We start from the raw sequence: 22307 nt of genomic DNA, 5'->3' as shown, positions 1-22307 counted from the left end.
GAGTGAGTGAGACGGGCAGATGGAGGAGGGACTGTAATGGCGGCGGCCGGCAGCTCCCTGCTCTGACCCGCGGCAAGCGTACGGCAACGACCCCCTCCTCGCCCCTCTCCCAGGCGGCCTCCGCCCCGCCGGCAGCGCGGGGCCACCCTCCCCGGCCCTTCCCCCAGCCGTCGGCTTCTCGCCCTGCGCCCCGGCCGGGGCCCCACACACAATGGACGAGCTCGCCGGAGGCGGCGGTGGCGGCCCGGGGATGGCGGCCCCTCCAAGGCAGCAGCAAGGACCTGGGGGGAACATGAGCCTTTCGCCAGGGGGGAATGGAGCGGCGGGCGGCGGAGGTCCTCCAGCCGCCGAGGGAGCGGGTCCCGCGGCAGGCCCGGAGCTGTCCCGGCCGCAGCAGTACACTATCCCGGGGATCCTGCACTACATCCAGCACGAGTGGGCTCGCTTCGAGATGGAGCGGGCGCACTGGGAGGTGGAGCGGGCCGAACTGCAGGTACCTCGCTGGGGTCGGGGTGCGGGACGGCTGCGGCGGCGGGGCTCCCGGCCGGGGGGTGGGGCCGGGACTCCCCTCGGTCGGAGCCCCGGGCCTGGGGGGCTGGGGGCAGCCTACCTGTGCAGCTCGGGGGGCGGTAGTCCTGCCTACGGCTCTGGCGACGGCTCTCCCGAGGGCCCCCCTCCCCCTTTCCCGCAGAAGCTTGTTCCCCAGCCCTTGCTAGCTGCGCGGTGCGGGCTTCCTTGGGGCAGCCATTTTGACTTTTAGTATGGCGTCTGCGGGGGCTCCTCTGGAGGCGGCCTGCCGGGCCTCCGGGGCTTGGGGCAGAACTCCTCTCAGTGGGAGAGTCCGGCGTGGGGTGACGGGGCGCGAAGCTTGCAGCTGACTGCGCCTTCTGCGAGGGAGAGCCCGAGGGGAGGGTTTGCGATGGGCATTTCATTACCTTTTCCTTTTTCACCCCCCTATCCGATTTGGCGTTTCTTGGGCCCCTCTCCCGTAGTTGGTGCGCACTTGCCCCTTGACAGCCACGCTTCTTTCCAGGGCTGCCACCGAGCGTAGTGTCCTGCTGCTGACTTGGGAAGTTGACGTTTCCTACCGCCAACTTTAAGTACCTTCTTACCTGGGATGCTGCCTTACTTAGGTTCCCTCCCGGTCAGTTCTTCCCAAGCGACTGACTCATCATCACTGCTTCTCTAAATTGAATTTTTCTTTCGGGAGTACCCTTCCTTCCCCGGGCCTCCAGCCCCTCCTTTAGCCCTGTGAAGCCGAACCAGAGTCTCTCTGCCGTGTTTAGGAAACAACCGAGGAACGATTTAGTGTTACCTTGAAGTGTGACACGTACTTGTCCCACGTTAACTGACTCGCGCAGGGGAAGCAAGGTTAAATATCCCCAGAATCCTTCATAATTGAGCCTTACTTGATCTTTTAAAGGTGAAACTTTGCTAGGCTGGTTCACCTAACTTGTGGAGGAACGTTGGTAGTTGAAGAGCTCACGTCTTGGATTTCAGAATGGCTACATCCTTTTAAGAGGATTGTTCAACTCTTGGGTACTTGTGTTTATTTTTAAATCCCTTTCCAGGGCAAAATTAGGCTTAGAAGGAAAAAGCATGCATCCAAATAGTGTTGCACCTGTTCTTCAGACTGGTATATATTTAGAATGTAAGTAGTAGTGTTCGCTGATATATATATATATCATATATGCCTACGGTGAATAGTTAGGAAGATACGGTGTTGCAGGAAGGAAGACTGGATTAACTTAGGGTGTCTTCAAACAAATATATATTTTTTTAGTTTAATTTTGAATTAGTTATCTTTGATTCTACAAAGTTAGTGAAGCTAAACTTTTAAAAAGGACTTTTATATATCTTGACACTTTATCAAGTCTTCATATCTGATCTGATTCTTTTTTTTTCTGAATTTTTTAATTTATTTATGATAGTCACAGAGAGAGAGAGAGAGAGAATGGCAGAGACATAGGCAGAGGGAGAAGCAGGCTCCATGCCCTGGGAGCCCGATGTGGGATTCGATCCTGGGTCTCCAGGATCACGCGCTGGGCCAAAGGCAGGCGCTAAACCGCTGCGCCACCCAGGGATCCCTTTATCAAGTCTTCAAAAAACTTAATTATAAATTAACACCTGTTAGTCAATTCAATGTTTTAGAATTGTGTTTTGATATACTGTAGGACTTTTAAAAATAGAACTTTCCAAAAGCTTGTATCATAATTGTCTGTAGTTTCTTTTTTCTTTTCTTTCTTTCTTTCTTTCTTTTTTTTTTTTTTTTTGTAGTTTCTTTTAACTTGTATGTATGTAGTCTAGTTTAAAATATCTGGGATTTATAGAGTTTTGCTGATAAACAACTTTTTACTACACCATGTTGCAAACAGTATACTGTATGAAGATAATAAGACGGTTATTTTTAAAAATTGCATTTAAAAATGCACTGAGGCTTAGACTCACTAAATAATACCTCACCAGTCCCTGGATATAGTGTCTAATGACCTCTGCACTGTTGTATGAAAGATTGGTTTTTTTTTTTTTTTTTCCCCTGCCCTAGAGGATGAGACATTTATTTTGCCCTGTAAGCACCCGAAAGCTTGGATTTTAACACTTTGTAAGTTAACAGTGCATTAGTCATTTATAAGCTTCACTAATTTAAGTATCTGAGGAAATAGCTTATTTGTGTCTAAATTAAAAAAAAAACCTATAATGAAGTCTATATGTCTGCCTTAGCCCTTTCTTTACTTTTTAGTTCTCTTTGCCAGTAACAGTGAAGTCTTTTAAGGAAGATTCCTTTTGCTTGTTTGCTTTCCAGTTGATCTGCTATTGTAATACTAGTTCTGATAAAGCCTTTCTAAGCTTTTTTTGTTTGCTTACTTTTAAGAAGTTCTACAGTGTCTCTAGACTCTTAGTTTTTCCTGGGATTTTCATTATTTCACACTGATTCTTTTGAAATGGAATGTGCATGATTCTGTTTGTTTTTGTTCTACATATTTTTCTAAAATGTTATATTGGGTTACTTAGTTAAAAGGGTTTCAGGTTTGTTTCTGGAATATCGAATTTGCTTTAGGTACTTTCAGTCTTTAATAAGATTGCTTGTGAGATGCACATTTAACAGTGTATATGTCAAGGGGCACCTGGCTGGCTCCCCTGATAGAGCATGTAGCTCTTGATCTCCAGGTTGTAAGTTTGAGCCCCGTGTTGGGTGTAGAGATTACTTAAAAAAATAAAATCTTAAGAAAAAAATGTGTCAAATAAAAAATTTATTAAGGTTTCAGTGAAGTGTCAACGGATTTTAACTGTAAACTTTATTTTTAGGAATGATAATGTAGAAATAAGAGAGCTTAAATATTATTTTGTGTATAGCCTCAGATCACTTTGATGTGTGGATGAACAGTGACTCAGAAATGTTCAATATTAGAACTATTCAATGATGAATATGAAGAGGTTAGGGTACACCCAATTTTGATGTAAAATTTCAGCATGGAATCCTGTTTTCCCTGGCTTTGCAAAGGATCTTTTTTTTTTTTTTTTTTTTTTTTTAATTGTTCAGGCTTCTCATTGAACTTGGGGCTTGAACTCATGACCCTGAGAACAAGAGTTGCATGCTCTACCAACTGATCCAGCCAGGCGCTCCTGTAAAGGATTTTAAGTTGGAATTTTGTGGTGTGGTTCTATTCTCTGTAAAAGGAATTTTGGGTGAAGGTCTGTCTTAGAAACTTGGAACTAAACCAGAGGATCATGTCTTAATGCTCTTTTATCTTCATGACATAAACTTACTTGGGATTCCGGTAAGGCTTTAGAAGTAAGGCTCTAGAACAGTGGTTCCTAGATGAGAATTCTAGTCAGAATCACTTGTAAAACTTAAAAATATGCAGGCCTCTGCCTCATTCTCCAGAGATTTGGATTAATTTGGTCCAAGACTTGGAGAAAATTGACTGTTTATGGATTTTTGCATTCATGTTATATAAAAATTATAACTGCCGTTTAATCAGCGCTACAACCTTATGAGGTAGTTACCATTCCTGTTTTACAGATGAGATAAGCTTAGGTGACATAACTTTGCCAAGGTCACTTACCTTTAAAGTGTTGCAGCTAAGATTTAAACCTGTTTGAATCCAAAGCTTGTGATCTTATTACCATCGTATTATATTGTCATGTTACCATTTTTTATAGAAATGTAATCTGACTTGTAATTCTTCATCTACCATTATGTGGCACACAGTAGGACATTCCAACAAAGTCTTATTGAGCCCCCATTCTGTGCCAGGTCTAGTTTATGTATATTGCAAATGTCCTTATATTTTTCTCTGTAGTGGTATACACTTAGGGTATCCACAAAATGTTTGTCAACTATGGAAATACGACATAGATGATACAGAGAGAATGTAGTCCAGGAGTTTGTATTCTAAACTATTAATTGAACAAATGTAAAAATTTTAGTGTTTGTGTTTGCACTCTCTGGCGTACAGATTTGTCATGACAGATGTTGCCACCTAAAGATCTTAATAGATAATTCACTTAAGCATAACTTGATTTCTTCATTTTTAAAAGAAAACTAACAGTTTATTCTGCACTCCTGCTTTTATTGTTGAGATTTTCTCAGAATAGTCTAGAAGAGTGATTTGCAAATCCTGGTGGGTTTTTTATTGCAACATTTTATAAATCTATGAAATTACAAAAAATAAGAACAGTATGGTAGTTTTTATAAAGGTGCTTCCTTTATTCTGAGAGTTTTAGACTTCATCAATTTTCTCTGTTCTGCAGTTCGTATTTCAAATGATGGTGACAGCAAGAAGAAAAAAGTTTATTTGATAGAATTAAAGAGGCCACAACCTTATGTCATTTTCTCTGTTTATTTTTGAAGTCCTTGTAAACAAAAAGTCTAGGGACCCCTAATCTGGAATTCTCTCTTCCTCTTTTTAGCCCTTAACCCTGCTCTATAGTCTTACCTTTTTGCCCTATTCTCCTTAAACCCATCTGAACATCTTGTAGGATATTGTTTTTTCTGTTGATGGCTGGCCTTCAAATTCCCAAATCCTGTGGCTTTTTTTTTTTTTAAGATTTTATTTATTTATTTGAGAGCGGAAAGAGGAGGAGAGGCAGAGGGAGAAGCGGACTCCCTGCTGAGTGGGGAGCCTGATCCATAGGGCTCCATCCTAGGACCCTGGGATCACAACCTGAGCCTAAGGCAGAGGCTTAACCCACTGAGCCACCCAGGCCCCCCAGCCTGTGGGTTTTTTTTTTTTTTTTTAAACTTTATTCACTTAACCAGCACTTCTGTATTAACTGTTTCTTCCTCAGAACCCTTTTCTTTGGCTTCCACTGTGTAATTCCCTAGTTTCCCTTTTGTCCACTAAACACTTTTATTCATGTTTCCTCTCCTTTGTTCCCCGTCGTTGTTCCCTGGGACTCTTGTTCTCTTAGTGTATTTACTGTCTGTATGTTTCATTTAAAATTGGATTTTCAGCTACCACTTAGGGTTTTTTTTTTTTTTTTTTTTAATTAAAATTTTTTTAAGAGAGGGAGGAGAGCAGAGCAGAGGGAGAGAGAGAATCTAAATCAGGGTCCGTGCCCATCTCACAACTTTGAGATCATGACCTGAGCTGAAATCGAGAGTCCAGTGCTTAACAGGCTCAGCCACCCAGGCGCCCCACCACTTAGGTCTTAATATCTAATGTTTTTTAGTTACTGTTCGCTAAGTATTATTCCAGTGCTTCAGTATTAGCTCCTTTAATCCTAAACAACCCAATGAGGTTGGCACAGTTGGTTTCTTTTGTTACTGCCTTTTTTTTTTTTTTCCATTTTGGTGTGCACTAGAAATTTGGGGCCCAGAGGTAAATAATCAGCCCCAAGATTGCACAACTAGCAGGTAGCAGAACTAGAATTTAAACTTGGACAGGCCTTCTCTAGAAGCCATGTTCTTACCGCTACTAGATCTTCGGTTATAAATGTCTCATATTTCTAATTTCCTGTTTAACTTTTTACTTTAAATTCAATACATTCATTATTCATTTCATCTTCAATGCTTGCTGTCCCCCCCACCATAACACTTAACCTACTAATTCTCCTTTTTCTCTGTTATTGTTAATGTTCATCACCACCCTTCTTATCATTAGATGCTAGAGAGATCAGGGAGCTTTATCCCTATATATATATAGAGAGAGAGTAAGTTTTATTGATTCTAGTATAATCATTCAGTGAATGTATTTGAGTATTACTTTGTGCTAGGCACCAGGTATTTAATGATATATGAAATAAGGACCTTGTCTCATGGAACTTATAGTCTAGAAATAATAAAATGTGATAAACCAGAAATTAACTGGATAAGTGGTGAGAAAAACGGTAAATAGGAAACTATGTAGATAATGGACTTTCAGATAAATAGGTAGTGTTTATTGAACAATTTCTATATGCCAAGAATTTAAATTCTTACATGTTAGCTCATCTAATTCTCATAAAGCCCCTGGAGATGAGAATACTTTTAGATCTGAAGTATGAATACCTAACTATAGGTATTCCAGTTAGAAGGTACAGCACCAGCAGAAGTTCTGAAGGAGGAGAGAGCTGGGCTGGCTTTCTTTCTTTCTTTCTTTCTTTCTTTCTTTCTTTCTTTCTTTCTTTCTTTCTTTCCTTTTTTTTTTTTTGTAAGATTTTATTATTTAAGAGAGAGAGAGATTACAAGTAGTGGGGGAAGGGCAGAGGGAGAAGCTGAGCAGGGGGCCCAGTGCTGGACTGGATCCCAGGAGTCTGGGATCATGACCTGAGTCGAAAGCACATGCTTAAATGACCAAGGCGCCCAGGAGAGAGCTGTGTTTGAAAGTGTGTGAACTGAACTATAGTGATTCAAGGGGCTATGAATTATAGATATAGCCTCAGTATGCTAAAACATATGTACATATTTTAAAGCTTTATTTATTTATTTTGAGAGGGATCGCTGGGTGGCTCCTTGGTTGAGCACATCTGCCTTTGGCTCAGGGAGTGATCCTGGAGTCCCAGGATTAAGTCCCACATCGGGCTCCCTGCATGGAGCTTGCTTCTCTCTCTGCCTATGTCTCTGCCCCCCCCCCCCTTGTGTGTCTCTCATGAATAAATAAATAAAATCTTTTAAAAAGGGGGGGGGGAGCGCGTGCACATGGGGGGGGGAAGGGGCAGAGGGAGAGACAGTCTCAAGCAGACTCCGTGCTGAACTGGAAGCTTGATGCGGGACTTAATCCCATGACCCTGAGATTACAACCTGATCTGAAACCACGAGTTCAGCACCCAACTGACTGTGTCATCCACGTGCCCCTAATATATATTTTAATTCAATGATTAATATTTTGGGATTTAGTCTCCATTATATATAATGAAAGCTGGGGAGCCTCTTTTAGTTTAAAAAAAATGGGTGAGTTGGGACGTCTGGGTAGCTCAGCAGCTGAGTGTCTGCTTTCGGCTCAGAGTGTGATCCTGGAGTCCTGGGATGGAGTCCCGCATCAGGCTTCCTTCATGGAGCCTGCTTCTCCCTCTGCCTGTGTCTCTGCCTTTCTTTCTCTGTGTCTCTCATGAATAAATAAATAAAATCTTTAAAAAAAAAATGGATGAGTAAAAATTTTTGCATAGAATGTCCCTGAAGCTTGGTAATCACTGACCTCAGGAAATCACCCTGATTTATTTTTTCATTTCTTTACTGTCCCTGTCTTCTTTCAGGGTGCTCCTGCCTGAATTCTTTGGAGTAATCTAACAGTTTCCCTCCATACATATTGCTGTCCTAACAGTTTATTCAGTTTATTCTCTATATTGTAAATATGATTGTGTTTCATATACCTTTAATTTTTTTATTATGGAGAGTTTTAAATGTATACAAAAATACAATATCTGTGACTCCTACAAACTTGTCAGTCATCTTAACTCTTCACTGATTTTATTTTACTTATACTTCTATCCATCCACTCCTCTATATATTCTTTTTTTTTTTTTAAGATTTTACTTATTTATTCATGAGAGACACAGAGAGGCAGAGACACAGGCAGAGGGAGAAGCAGGCTCCATGAAGGGAGCCCGACGTGGGACTCGATTCTGGGTCTCCATGATCAGGACCTGGGCTGAAGGTGGCGCTTAAACCGCTAAGCCAACTGGGCTGCCCAAGATTCCTTCTTAAATGGCTTTTTGTGGCTTGGTCTTTTTAGTGCTGAATATACTGAAGGATGTCATTGCTGCTTCCAGCAATGCCATAATTTGGCAATTATGAATAAACATTCATGTGCAGGTTTTTGTGTGGACATAAGTTTTCAGGTAATTTAGATAAATAACAGAACTTGCTTGCTGGATTGTATAATAAGAGTATGTTTAATTTTTAAGAAACTGCCAAACAGTCTTTCAAAGTGTCTGTACCTTTTTGCATTCCTACCAGCAATGAACAAGAATTCTTGTGTCAGGGATCCCTGGGTGGCGCAGTGGGTTAGCGCCTGCCTTTGGCCCAGGGCGCGATCCTGGAGACCCGGGATCGAATCCCACATCGGGCTCTCGGTGCATGGAGTCTGCTTCTCCCTCTGCCTGTGTCTCTGCCTCTCTCTCTCTCTCTCTCTGTGACTATCATAAATAAATAAAAAAAAAATTAAAAAAAAAAAAGAATTCTTGTGTCACATTCTTGTCAGCATTTGATGTCCGTGTTTTGGATTTTAGTCATTCTAATATGTTGTAGTGGTATCTTGGTTTAATCTGCAATTCCCTAATGCCATAGAATCTTCGACATTTTTCATATGTTTATTTTCCAAAAGATAAGCATATCTTTTTTGGTGAGGTGTCTTTTCAGATCTTTTGCCCATTTTTAAATTATATTCTCTATTCTCTTCCCTCTTGACATTTTCCTGGTTTTTGAATGGAATGATGTTGGGCATTGTTTCTAGTCAATTTTTCAGTAAATGGCAGCCACACTATTACTTAGAACACTTACTATATGCTTACCTTAAATATTCTTTAATGGCTTAATCTAAAAGGATGAATGGTTGCTTTTTTAAAAAGATTTTTATTTGAGAACAGAGGGAGAGGCAGAAGAGAAGCAGACACCCCGGAGAGCAGGGAGCCCTACACGGGGCTCCATCCCAGGACCCTGAGCTCATGACCTGAACCAAAGGCAGGCGCTAACCCACTGCGCCACCCAGGCGCCCAGGAATGACTAATTGTAAAATCACTTTGCCTTTGGCTTTACAGTTACCAAAGGCAATGATTAAATTTATTTTATCTGGAGATACTTGTAAAGTCTCTAATTGTAAGATAGTGAGACCTGTGGTGGCTCCCAAACTTACTTAATGATCATAATTACCTGGGATGCTTTAAAAATACAGATTCCCATATTCCATCCCTTGTCATTGTGATTAAGGAGTTGGAGGTGGAATCTTTTGTTTTTAAAATATATACCTGGTAATTCTGGTTATCAGCCAGGTTTGGGAACCTGCATGATCAAACGTTATTAATGATTTGGTATAATTCATTTCTCTAACACCTCTCCCTTCAAAATCCTCATTCCTCCTATTGATATTTTAAACTTCAGCAATATATCACTCCTTTCTGTGCATTCAGAGTGACTTGCACTGTATTTACTCTATTGTTGCACTTTTATTTTTTGTTATTTTTGCTTTTCTGCTTTCCAGTGCATTGAAGCTACCCTTAAGAGGAGTTTACTGATTTTCAGTATGCTATGAATTTTTGTTGGATTTGTTAGAAACATACTGTGGTGTTTGATTACACAGATGAAAGCTTTACATGTCCATAAAAGGACTATATGAATAATAACATCTGCTAACATTTAATCAGTTTTCTGTGTGTGAGGAATCATTGAATCATTCTTTCATACCATGCCTAAATCATAGGTATACTTATTTCCATTTTAGAGAGAAGGAAACATAGACAAAAGGTTAAATAACTTGTTCAACATACAACAGTAGGAAATGGAGTCAGGAGCTGCTGAGTTGCTTTTGAGCAATGTGTTACTGCCATTTTAAGTTAATAGCAGTATCTAGTGTTCATTGGGACCACCTAAGTGGTAAAGAATTGTAAACAAGTGACTAATGGATAGGCTCAGTGTGACAAGATATAAAAAACTAACTGAAGCAGTTATAGACTTATGGTGAAAATTTGGATCATCTTCAGGTAGACTTTGTAAAAAGGTTTTTAAAATACTTATTGGGCAGCCCTGGTGGCTTAGCGGTTTAGCGCCATCTTCAGCCCCGGGGTGTGATCCTGGAGACCCAGGATCCAGTCCCATGGCAGGCTCCCTGCATGGAGCCTGCTTCTTCCTCTGCTTGTGTCTCTGCTCCACCCCCCCACCCCCCCCAGGCGTCCCTAAGTCTCGTACTTAACCATGTGCCTGTCCATCCTTGATTCCACATTATTAACCACTTTAGTTGGTACTATGTGTATTCTTACTTTTTTATGCAAATAGATATAAGCAAATATACACTACCCTATTTTTCACTTTTTTTGTTTAACATTTCTTGGAAATAATTCTGAACCTTTCTTTTTTTTTTTTTTTTTTTTTTTTAGATTTTTTATTTTTTTTATGATAGTCACACAGGGAGAGAGAGAGAGAGGCAGAGACACAGGCAGAGGGAGAAGCAGGCTCCATGCACCGGGAGCCTGACGTGGGATTTGATCCCAGGTCTCCAGGATCGCGCTCTGGGCCAAAGGCAGGCGCCAAACCCCTGCGCCACCCAGGGATCCCAATTCTGAACCTTTAAATAGGGAGGGGCACCTGGCTGGCCCAGTGGTTGAGTGTCTGCCTTCGGCTCCAGTCGGGATCCCTGGATTCTGGGATCAAGTCCCACACCAGGCTCCCTACAGGAAGCCTGCTTCTCCCTCTGCCTTTGTGTCTGCCTCCCTCTATGTATGTTTCTTGTGAGTAAATAATTAAAACCTTTCAGTAGAGAACATTTTCACTTTTTTCTAACAACTACATAGTATTCTATCATGTGGACTAGCCATAGTTGATTTAGCTACTTTGTTATTCCTGGCTGGTTGTGTTAAGTTTTCACATAGCATTTTATTTATTATTTATTTATTTATTTATTTATTTATTTATTTATGTATTTATTTATTTATCTATCTATCTATCTATTTATTTATTTATGATAGGCAGAGACACAGGCAGAGGGAGAAGCAGGCTCCATGCTGGGAGCCCAAGGTGGGACGTGATCCCGGGACTCTAGGATCACGCCCTGGGCCAAAGGCAGGGGCTAAACCTCTGAGCCACCCAGGGATCCCCTCACATAGCAGCATTTGTAACTATGTTCTTAAATGTGTGAGCAACCAACCTTGTTGCCTCAAAATAAACTATTGTATTTGCTTTTTGTTTTGTTAGAGTAATTAGCACTTATAAAATAGAAATTTAATGTTTTATATCATGGTTTGCTTTTAAATCTGAATTTAAATTAGAGGGCATGAATATTTTAGCTTTGAAAACTGCTAACCAGAGATTAGCTCTTTTATTTTATTTTATTTTTTTAAGATTTTCTTTCTTTATTCATGAAAGACACAGAGAGAGAGAGGGAGAGAGGCAGAGACACAGGCAGAGGGAGAAGCAGGCTCCATCCAGGGAGCCCGACCTGGGACTCGATCCGAGGTCTCCAGGATCATGAACCGGGCTGAAGGCGGCGCTAAACCACTGAGCCATCGGGCTGCCCAAGATTGGCTCTTTTAAACTGGAAGTCTGTTACTGAAATCCTAGAGAATGTAGGAGAAAGGCAAAACAAAGAAAAAGGTGAAATAGAAAAAATGGGGTGGGATGATAGAAGATCTAGCTAACGATAAACAGTGGATGAGTATAATAATATCCAACAGTTGTCTCAGTTATTAAAATAATTTTAGAGTGGCCCAGACTAACATTTAAGAATTGGACCATACTTCCTTAAAATTATATTTTAAAAGGAGGTGAGGGTATGGATTGAAATTCTAGAAAATCAGTACTTAGGAATCTTTATACTTCACATGTATCACTGCACCCAGATCATTTTCTTCTAGCCTTTAATGTAATTTGTAATTTTAGACTTAATGGTTTTGCTCATTTTCCCCTTTTGGATGGATTGTGAACGGAGAAGAATCTTACCCCCCCCCCCCTTTTTTAAACTCATATATATACCCAATGTGACAGTAAAGGGCCTGATATATGACAGGTATTTGCATAAATATTTGTTACTGTTAAATGAGTGAAGTTGAGGCGCCTAGCCGGCTCAATTTGTAGAGCATGCAACTCTTAATTACGGGGTCACGAGTTTGAGCCCCACGTTGGGTATAGGATTTACTTTAAAAAAAATACAAATGAGTAAAGTTGCTGAGGATTCCATTAAGCTGTTAGCTACAAGAAGCTGAATTGTAATTTTTGTAGTACATAATAGGGAAAAAAGCCCACAAGTTGGGAATGACTTCTCAGTAGTAAACTATTCTTTGGCCCTCTCATTTGATAAATGAAACCAAGCTTTGTTTTTTTGTTTTTTATTGTAAAAATAAAATTATTTATTTGCTTCTTCACCTCCTGGGAAATGGAGTATAAGAGAAATCACTACTTCAATTAAAATTAATCTCTGCTTGAGATTAATGCAAAGATTGGGGAGGTGATAATTTTTAATTATAATGATTTTTATGAAGAACATTGAATCACTACACAATGGTTATGATAAACTAAAAATGAAAGAATTCCATATTACGTGCTAAATCAACTTTATAAAAATGTTGAAAAATACAGAATAAACTATTTAAGATACCTTTGTGATTTTTGGGTGATGAGATTACTGGCAACTTTATTGTTTTTCCTTATTTCATTTTTTTTTTTAAGATTTTATTTATTCATGAGAGACACAGAAGGAAAGAGGCAGAGACATAGAGGGAGAAGCAGGCTCCTCTCAGGGGTATTTCAGATATGGATTTTATGTCTATATAGTTACTGTTGAAAAACACTCATGAAACAGCAGGTTAAATTTACCAGTTTTTTTTTTCTTCTTCAAGTAAGCTGTTATGCCCAATGTGGAGCTTGAACTCATGACCCTAAGATCAAGAGTCACATACTCCACCAACTAAGCCAGGCAGGTGCCCCTAAACTTATTAGTATTTTTTAATGAATTTACATATTTATCTTTTCCCCATTTCCTTTTATTACTGATTTTTAAAAAACTGACAAATAGGGCATCCCGGGTGGCTCAGCGGTTTAGCACCGCCTTCAGCCCAGGGCGTGATCCTGGAGACCCAGGATTGAATCCTATGTCGGGCTCCCCACATGGAGCCTGCATCTCCCTCTGCCTCGGCACGCCTCTCTCTCTCTCTCTCTCTCTCATGAATAAATAAATAAAATCTTAAAAAAAAAACTGACAAATATACTCTATTAAGATTTATGATTAAAATTTTTGTTTTGTGGTTGTATTTAGTTGCTTTTAAGTTTCTGTGTTTGTAATGTTTAAATAAATAACAAATTTATATGAAAATCAAATTACAGGAATGTCAGTGACTTTTTTTGCTAATTTTACTTTCAGTCACAAAACTACTATCTCTTTGGGTATATATCATTTCAGAACTTTTTCCTTTTTTTTTTTTTTTTTTTTCAGTTTTTTATGTAATCTCTGTGCCCAATGTAGAGCTCAAATGCAACCAGCTCTGAGAACCAAGAGTCACATGTTTATTGTCTGAGCCCCCAGAACTTTTTCTATACATACACAACAGTGATTCTCACCTGGGGTCAATTTTGCTCATTTGCTCTCCTGGGACATGTGGCAGTGTCTGGAGATGTTTTTGTTTATCACAAACCAGAGGTGTGGATGGGTGTTACAGACATTTAGTAGAAAGAGGTCAGGAATGTTGTAAAAACATGCACAGGACAGTGGACAGTTCTCTAAACCTCCCCACACCCCCAAATAAAAAAATTATGCAGTCCATGTCAGTAATGCTGAGGTTAGAAACTGATATACAGCTAGCTATATGTGTGTATTTATATGGATCATTTCACATCCATTCACGTTCAGTACCTAGAAAAATGCTTGGTAGTGATATGATTGTTGACTGAATATATTAATAAAATAAACTCATAATTTATCATAGATGTGCTATTTCAATATACATAAATCTGCCTAATTTCTTAATAGCATGAAATGTTATATTTATGAAATACTGTCATTTCTCAAATTAATTTTGCTTAGAGACACATGAATACTAGAATGCTTATGACCAAGATAGTTTGGCGTCTACCCAACCTGTGTCTTGTCCCGCTTTCCGGAAGCAACACTATCAATTCTGATAATTACTTCCTTATTTTTAAATATACACTATCACATCTGACAATATTTTACATTATCTTTTAACTTCCTGTTGTAGAAGAGGATTTATCACACCTCTTTTTATCTCCTTTCACTCTATTTCAATGTAATAAAATTAGTTAAATCTTTAGATTTACATTATTATTACCATGTAAATAATAAATTGTGAATCAAGTGAATGCTTTTCTGTAGATTTTTTGTTTTTCTTGTTTGCTGTCTCTTTTTACGTATTTCGTTTTCTGTGTATTTATTGCTTTTTTTTTTTTGTAAAGGTCTTAGTTGTCACGGTTTTCAAACTCAGTGAGAGTGCATCTATATGTATCTATCAGTTCTGCTGCTGAAGGGAGAGGGGTAAGAAGGACTGTCAGTCCCTTTGCTCTGATCTAGGCTTGTTCTTTCTCTCTCTCTCTCTCTCTCTCTCTCTCTCTCTCTCTCTCTCTCTCTCTCTTTTTTTTTTTTAAAGATTTTATTTATTCATGAGAGACAGAGAGAGAGAGAGAGAGAGAGAGAGAAGCAGAGACACAAGCAGAGGGAGAAGCAGGCTCCATGCAGGGATCCTGACATGGGACTCGATCCCGGGTCTCCAGGATCATGCCCTGGGCTGAAGGCAGCGCTAAACCGCTAAACTCCTGAGCCCCCTGGGCGGCCCCACTTTTTTTTTTTTTTTTTTACATTTGTTTTTGTTTAAGTTCAGTTTGCCAACATATAGTGTAACATCCAGTGCTCATCCCATCAAGTGCCCAGGATCCTCATTGCTATCACCCAGTTACCCCAACCCCCTGGCCACCTCCCCTCTTGCAACCCTTTGTTTCCCAGAGTTAGGAGTCTCTCATGGTCTGTCTTCCTCTCTAATTTTTCTCACTCAGCTCCCCTCCTTTCCCTTATAATCTCTTCACTATTTCTTAGTTCCCCATATGAGTGAAACCATATGATGATTGTTCTTCTTTGATTGAGTTACTAATACCCTCCAGTTCCATCCATGTCGAAGCAAATGGTGGGTATTCGTCCTTTCTGATGGCTGAGTAATAGTCCATTATGTGGATATATACACCACATCTCCTTTATCCATTCATCTGTCGAAGGACATCGTGGCTCCTTCCACAGTTTGGCTATTGTGGACATTGCTGCTATGAACATTGGGGTGCAGGTGTCCTGGCATTTCACTTCATCTGCATCTTTGGGGTAAATACCCAGTGATGTAATTGCTGAGTGGTAGGGTAGCTCTATTTTTAACTTCTCGAGGAACCTCCAGACTGTTTTCCAGAGTGGCTACAGCTGCATGCATTCCCACCAACAGTGCAAGAGGGTTCCCCTTTTCTCCACATCCTCTCCAACAATTATTGTTTCTTGTCTTGTTAGTTTTCACCATTCTCACTGGTGTGTGGTGGTATCTCATTGTGGTTTTGATTTGTATTTCCCTGCTGGCTAGTGATGCAGAGCATTTTCTCATATGCTTGTTGGCTGTGTGTGTGTCTTTGGTGAAATTTCTATTTGTCTTTTGCCCTTTTCATGACTGGATTGTTTCTTGGGTGTTGAGTTTGATAAGTTCTTTATAGATCTTGGATATTAGCCCTTTATCTGATATGTCATTTGCAAATATCTTCTCCCATTCTGTAGAGACTCGATCCTGGGTCTTCAGGATCACACCCTGGACTGAAGGCAGCGCCAAACTGCTGAGCCACCAGGGCTGCCCTTGTAGATGTATCTTGCAAGAAGTTACTGTGGGCAAGTTCAAAAAGGTTGTTGCCTGTGTTCTCCTCTAGGATTTTGATGGATTCCTGTCTCATATTTAGGTATTTCATCCTTTTTGAGTTTATTTTTGTGTATGGTGTAAGAAAGTGGTCCAGTTTAATTCTTCTACAAGTGACTGTTCAGTTTTCCCAACACCATTTGTTGAAGAGACTCTTTTTTACCTTGGATATTCTTTCTTGCTTCATCAAAGATTAGTTAACCATAGAGTTGAGGATTCATTTCTGGGTTCTCTGTTCTGTTCCATTGACCTATGTGTCTGTTTTTGTGCCAGTACCATACTGTCTTGATGATCACATCTTTGTAATACAGCTTGAAATCCAGCATGGTGGTGCCCCTGGCATTGGTTTTCAATATTCCTCTGTCTATTTAGGGTCTTTTCTGATTCCAAACAAATCTTAAGGTTATTTGTTACAACTCTGTGAAGAAAGTCCATGGTATTATTTTTTATTTATTTTTTTGAAGATTTATTTATTTATTTATTTATGGGGGGCGGGCAGAGACACAGGAGGAGGGAGAAGCAGGCTCCATGCCGGGAGCCTGATGTGGGACTCGATCCCGGGACTCCAAGATCGCGCCCTGGGCCAAAGGCAGGCGCTAAACCACTGAGCCACCCAGGGATCCCCAGTCCATGGTATTTTGATAGGGATTGCATTGAATGTGTAAATAGCCCTGGGTAGTATAAACATTTTCACAATATTTATTCTTCCAATCCATGAGCATGAAATGTTTTTCCATCTCTTGTGTCTTCCTCAGTTTCTTTCATAAGTATTCTGTTGTTTTTAGAGTATAGATCCTTTACCTCTTTGGTTAGGTTTATTCCTAGGTATCTTATGGGATTGATTCCTTAATTTCTCTTTCTTCAGTCTCATTGTTAGTATATAGAAATGCAACTGATTTCTGTACATTGATTTTGTATCCTGCCACATTGCTGGTTTGAGCTGTATGAGTTCCAGCAATCTTGGAGTGGTCTTTTCGGTTTTCTATATACAATATCATGTCATCTGCAAAGAGGGAGAGTTTGACTTCTTCTTTGCCAATTCGAATGCCTTTTATTTCTTTTTGTTGTCTGATTGCTGAGGCTAGGACTTCTAGTACTATGTTGAATAGCAGTGGTGAGAGTGGACATCCCTGTCGTGTTCCTGATTTTAGGGGAAAGGCTCTCAGTGTTTCCCCATTGAGAATGATATTCGCTCTGGGCCTTTCATAAATGCCTTTTAAGATATTGAGGAATGTTTCCTCTATCCCTACATTTTGAAGAGTTTTAATCAGGAATGGATGCTGTATTTTGTCAAATGTTTTCTCTGTATCTATTGAGAGAAACATACAGTTTTTGTTTTTTCTTTTATTGATATGATCTATCATGTTGATTGTTTTGCAAGTGTTGAACCATCCTTGCATCCTGGGGATAATCCCACTTGGTCATGCTGAATAATCCTCTTAATGTCGTGTTGGATCTTATTGGTTTGTACCTTGGTGAGAAATTTTGTATCCAAGTTCATCAGAGATATTGGTCTATAATTCTCCATTTTGGTGGGGTCTTTGGTTTTGGATTCAAGGTAATGCTGGCCTCATAAAACGAGTTTGGAAGTATTCCATCCCTTTCTATCCTTCGAAACAGCTTTAGTAGAATAGGTATTATGTCTTTAAACATTTGATAGAATTCCCCAGGAAGCCATCTGGCTCTGGACTTTTGTGTCTTGGGAAGTTTTTAATGACTGCTTCAATTTCCTTGCTTGATTATTGGCCTGTTCAGGTTTTCTATTTCTTCCTGTCCCAGTTTTGGTAATTTGCGGTTTTCCAGAAATGCATCCATTTCTCCTAGGTTGCCTAATTTGTCCTCATAATATGTTTTTTAAATCATTTGTATTTTCTTGGTATTGGATGTGATCTCTCCTCTTTCATTTGTGATTTTATTAATTTGAGTCTTTTTTCTTTTTAATAAGTCTTGCTAGGGGTTTATCTATCTTATTAATTCTTTCAAAGAACCAATTCTTGCTTTTGTTGATCTGTTCTACAGTTCTTCTTGTCTCTATGTCATTGAGTTCTGCTCGAATCTTTATTATCTCTTTTCTTCTGTTTGGTGTAGGCTTTCCTTACCATTCTTTCTCCCAATTTCTTTAGGTGCAAGGTTAGCTTGTGTATTTGACTTTTTCCAATTTTTTTGAGGGAGGCTTGTATTGCAATGTATTTCCCTCTTAGAACTGCTTTTGCTGTATCCCAAAGATTTTGAACAGCTGCATCATCATTTTCATTAGTTCCCATGAATCTTTTTAATTCACCTCTAATTTCCTGTTTCACCCATTCATCTTTTAGTAGGATGCTGTTTAACCTCCATGTGTTTGAGTTTCTTCCAGATTTCTTCTTGTGATTGAGTTCTAGTTTCAAAGCATTGTGGTCTGAAAATATGCAAGGGACACTCCCAATCTTTTGGTATCAGTTGAGACATGATTTGTGACCCAGTATGTGGTCTATTCTGGAGAAAGTTCCATGTGCACTTGAGAAAAATGCGTATTCAGTTGCATTTGGATGGAAAATTCTGTATATATCTGTGAAATCTATTTGGTCCAGGGTATCATTTAAGGCCCTGTTTCTTTGGTGATGTTATGCTTAGAAGATCTGTTATTTGCAGAAAGTGCCATGTTGAAGTCTCCTATTAGTATGTTATTATCTAAGTATCTCTTTACTTTGGGTATTAATTAATATATGCGGTAGCTCCCACATTAAGGGCATAAATATTCATGATTGTTAGGTCTTCTTGTTGTTGGATAGACCCGTTAGGTATGATATAGTGTCCCTCTTCATCTCTTACTAGAGTCTTTGGGATAAACTCTAATTTATCTGATATGAGGATTGCTACCCTAGCTTTCTTCTGAGGACCATTTGAATGGTAAATTGTTCTTCACTCCTTCGTTTTCAGACTGGAGATTCCTTTGGTCTAAAATGAGTCACTTGTAGACAGCTTATAGATGGGTCTTGCTTTTTTTATCCTGTCCGAAACCCAGTGTTTTTGATGGGATCATTTAGTCCATTCACGTTCAGAGTAACTATTGAAAGATATGAATTTAGTATCATCGTATTACCTATTCAGTTCCTGTATTTGTGGATTGTTTCTTTGGGCTCCTTCTTTCTTTTACAGGGTCCCTCTTAATATTTCTTACAGAGCCGGTTTGGTGGCCACATGTTGTTTCAGTTTCTGTCCATCGTGGAAGCTCTTTATCTCTTTCTATTCTGAATGACAGCCTTGCTGGGTATTCTTGGCTGCATGTTCTTCTCATTTAGGACCCTGAGTATATCCTGCCAGTCCTTTCTGGCCTGCCAGGTCTCTGTGGAGGGGTCTGCTGTTAATCTAATATTTCTCCCCATATGAGTTAAGAGTCTCTTGTCTCTTGCTGCTTTAAGGATTTTCTCTTTGTCTTTGGGATTTGCAAGTTTCACTATTAAATGTTGAGGCGTCGAACAGTTTTTATTGATTTTTTTGGGGGGGGTCCTCCTATATCTTGAATCTGAATTGCCTGTTTCCTTCCCCAGATTAGGGAAGTTCTCAGCTTTGATTTGTTCAAATGATACTTTGTGGTCCTCTCATTATCCTCTGGAATCCCAATTAGATATATATTTTTCCTTCTCAAGCTATCATTTATTTCCCTAAGCCTTTCCTCGTGGACTTTTAATTGTTTTTCTTTCTTCTTCAGCTTCCTTCCTTGCCATCAATTTGTCTTCTATGTCAGTCACTCTTTCTTTCACCTCATTAACCCTAGCAGAACATCCAGTTTGGATTGCATCTCATTTAATCGATTTTTAAATTTCTGCATGATTAGATCTCAATTCTGCAGTAACAAAGTCTCTAGAGTCCTTTATACTTTTTTCCAGAGCCATCAGTAGCTTTATAATTGTACTTCTGAGTTGAATTTCCGATTGATTTTTAAAGATTTTACGTATTTATTCATGAAAGACATGGCGGTGGGTGGTGGTGGCAGAGACACAGGCAGAGGGAGAAACAGGCTCCATGCAGGGAGCCTGACATGGGACTTGATCCTGGGTCCCCAGCATCAGGCCCTGGGCTAAAGGCAGCGCTAAACTGCTGAGCTACCGGGGCTGCCCTGACGTCGTATGTATGTATGTATGTATGTATTTGTTTTATTTTATTTTATTTATTTTATTTTATTTTATTTTATTTTATTTTATTTTATTTTATTTATTTTATTTTATTATGATTTTATTTATCTATTCATAAGAGACACACAGAGGCAGAGACACAGGCAGAGGGAGAAGAGAAGCAGGCTCCATGCAGGGAGCCCGATGCGGGACTCGATCCCGGGCCCCGGGGTCCCCACACCCTGAGCCAAAGGCAGATGCCCAACCACTAAGCCACCCAGGTGCCTCTGATATCGTATTTAAATCCAAATTCTCTGTGTGGCAGAGAGTATTGTTTCTGGTTCTTTATTTTATGATGAATTCTTCCTTCTAGTCATTTTGTCCAGTGCAGCGTGGCTGTATGAATGGGCTGAGTCAAAAATATCAACGACGACCTAAGTAAAATATACCCTAGATGATTCTGAAGAGATCAGAGACCAGAAAATAAAATAAAAAGAACAGAACAAAATAAAACAAAAGGACCACTAATGTGAAAAAAAATTATAAATACAGTAGTAAAAATTAAAGGCCAGAAACTAAAAAAAAGATGACCAAAAAAAAAAAAAAAAAAAAAGGACATTAAAGAAAAGAGGAAAAATCAGGGAGGGGATAGTGGTGAGGAATTGGTAGTGGAGAGAGAATATAGTCTACCTGAGGGGTCCTAGAGGAGGATGAGCCTCTTTGTTTTGAGTGTATTTTGTTCTGTATGTTAGAAGATGCTCAATCCCAAATTTATATAAATCAGCAATACTTCTATAAAGCCCCAACATTGTCCACAAACATATGATAAAAGAGGGGGGCAGAATGGGAAGGAAGAGAGAATATAATCTCACAGAATGAACCAACACGGTGTTCCACTTGGTTCTGGGTGTATGTTGGCTGTGTTTTAGAAGGTACTAACTTTCACCATTGTAAAATTAAACGAGGCAGAAAAAAACAAATACACATAACTCGTATATCTACCAAAATTAAATTGAATACATTGAAAGGAATCCAGAAATGAAAAATATATCTAAGACATGTAATTGTAGAAAGATGAAAACCAAAAAGGAAAAAACTTAAAAATGAAGAGTTGGTAAAATATTGTAGTTAGGGTGGGAAAAGAGAAAAAATACTGGAAATTTTAGTCTGATATAAATACGAGTCATAATGGAAAAAGAAAAGAAAAAAAAAGAAAAACGCTTTAGTTCTGTATACTATTTTCCCTCAGTCCTGAGGCTTTCTAGTGCTGCTTGTTAAGTAAACTTGCTTTTTTCCCTTGTACTTCCAGCGGTTCTTCTGAGGAGGGGTCTGTTGCACTGATTCTCAGGTGTCTGTGCCTGGGTGGAGATGCCCTGCCCCTTGCCAGGTACTAGGCTCAGTATGAGCTGTTTATCCTGTGAGGCCCCACCTCTCCCAGACAAGATGAAACAAAGAGGAAAAACAAAAATGGCAACAGCCAGATTTCTAGCTTTGCATTCCAGCTCCCACAAGTAACTAACTGCAGTGTCTAAGTCCACACTGGCCTAGATGCTCCTGGGGGCAGGCGTGGGTGCACTGATCTGCACAGCTTGCAGGGTGCCCAGTGGCAGGAGAGTTCTCAATTTCATGTGCCCTTCCTGCTTCTGCCTGTCCCAGGGGGAACAAAGGATTGCCAGTTTTGTCCGCTTGGGTGCCCTAAGATTCAGGGCCCTGTGCCGCTAGACCTGCGCTCCCAGGGATGGCCTCTCCCAAAGGGAACAGAGTACAGCCACTCCATCCGTTGCCAGCCTCTAGGATAAAGGCAGCCTCCAGAGCCAGCCTGCCTAACTGGCTTCTCCCAAATGCCCCTGAGGGCTGCAGTGCTCCAGCATTTTACCAGTATGGGACCACGGTTTGCGGTGAGCTTTTCCTTGGGTGCCCCTCCTCTTAAAGTGACTCCAGGAATCTTGAGGCTTCATGGCACCTCCTGTGATTCTGCCTGATTTCTTTGCTAAGCACTTTTCTGTCATGGAAAACTTTTTAAAGTTCCCGCTTCTACTGGGCTGGGCTTTCCAGCCCTGGAGGCTTTTGCAGCTCTGCTTTAGCCTGCTAGTCGGGGTTCCCTTACCCACTTTATTCTTTTTTTTTTTTTTTTTTTTTTTTTTCACCTTCCCATCTTGTTAGAAGGAAAAACTTTTTTGTCGCATTCCAGCTGTTGTC

The 22307-nt window shown here is 40.0% G+C and overlaps 2 protein-coding genes across 11 annotated transcripts in view; one reads left to right on the top strand and one right to left on the bottom strand.

Annotated features, from left to right (window-relative positions):
- AP4S1 (adaptor related protein complex 4 subunit sigma 1) overlaps window positions 1–1469 on the bottom strand; it is a 54789-nt gene extending 53320 nt beyond the window's left edge. The window contains exon 1 of one of the 6 annotated variants that reach the window (XM_038544413.1): window positions 1316–1469. The gene's annotated coding sequence lies outside the window, so the exon portion shown is untranslated. Of the gene's footprint in view, window positions 1–610; window positions 879–935; window positions 1079–1112; window positions 1259–1315 lie in introns of those variants that run through there. The other 5 variants (XM_038544407.1, XM_038544410.1, XM_038544415.1 and 2 more) reach the window with 5 other exon arrangements.
- The window catches only part of STRN3 (striatin 3), a 120632-nt gene continuing 98330 nt past the window's right edge, over window positions 6–22307 (top strand). The window contains exon 1 of one of the 5 annotated variants that reach the window (XR_005363099.1): window positions 6–493. Coding sequence is in view for 4 of the 5 variants with exons in the window: in XM_038544400.1 (XP_038400328.1) it covers window positions 212–493 (282 nt within the window). In the remaining variant the exon portion in view is untranslated. The remainder of the gene's footprint in view (window positions 494–22307) is intronic. The other 4 variants (XM_038544400.1, XM_038544401.1, XM_038544402.1 and 1 more) reach the window with 4 other exon arrangements.

Source organism: Canis lupus, chromosome 8 (genome assembly GCF_011100685.1).
Source record: "Canis lupus familiaris isolate Mischka breed German Shepherd chromosome 8, alternate assembly UU_Cfam_GSD_1.0, whole genome shotgun sequence".
Lineage (NCBI taxonomy): Eukaryota > Metazoa > Chordata > Mammalia > Carnivora > Canidae > Canis > Canis lupus.
This window is presented reverse-complemented; position numbering and strand designations above follow the sequence as displayed.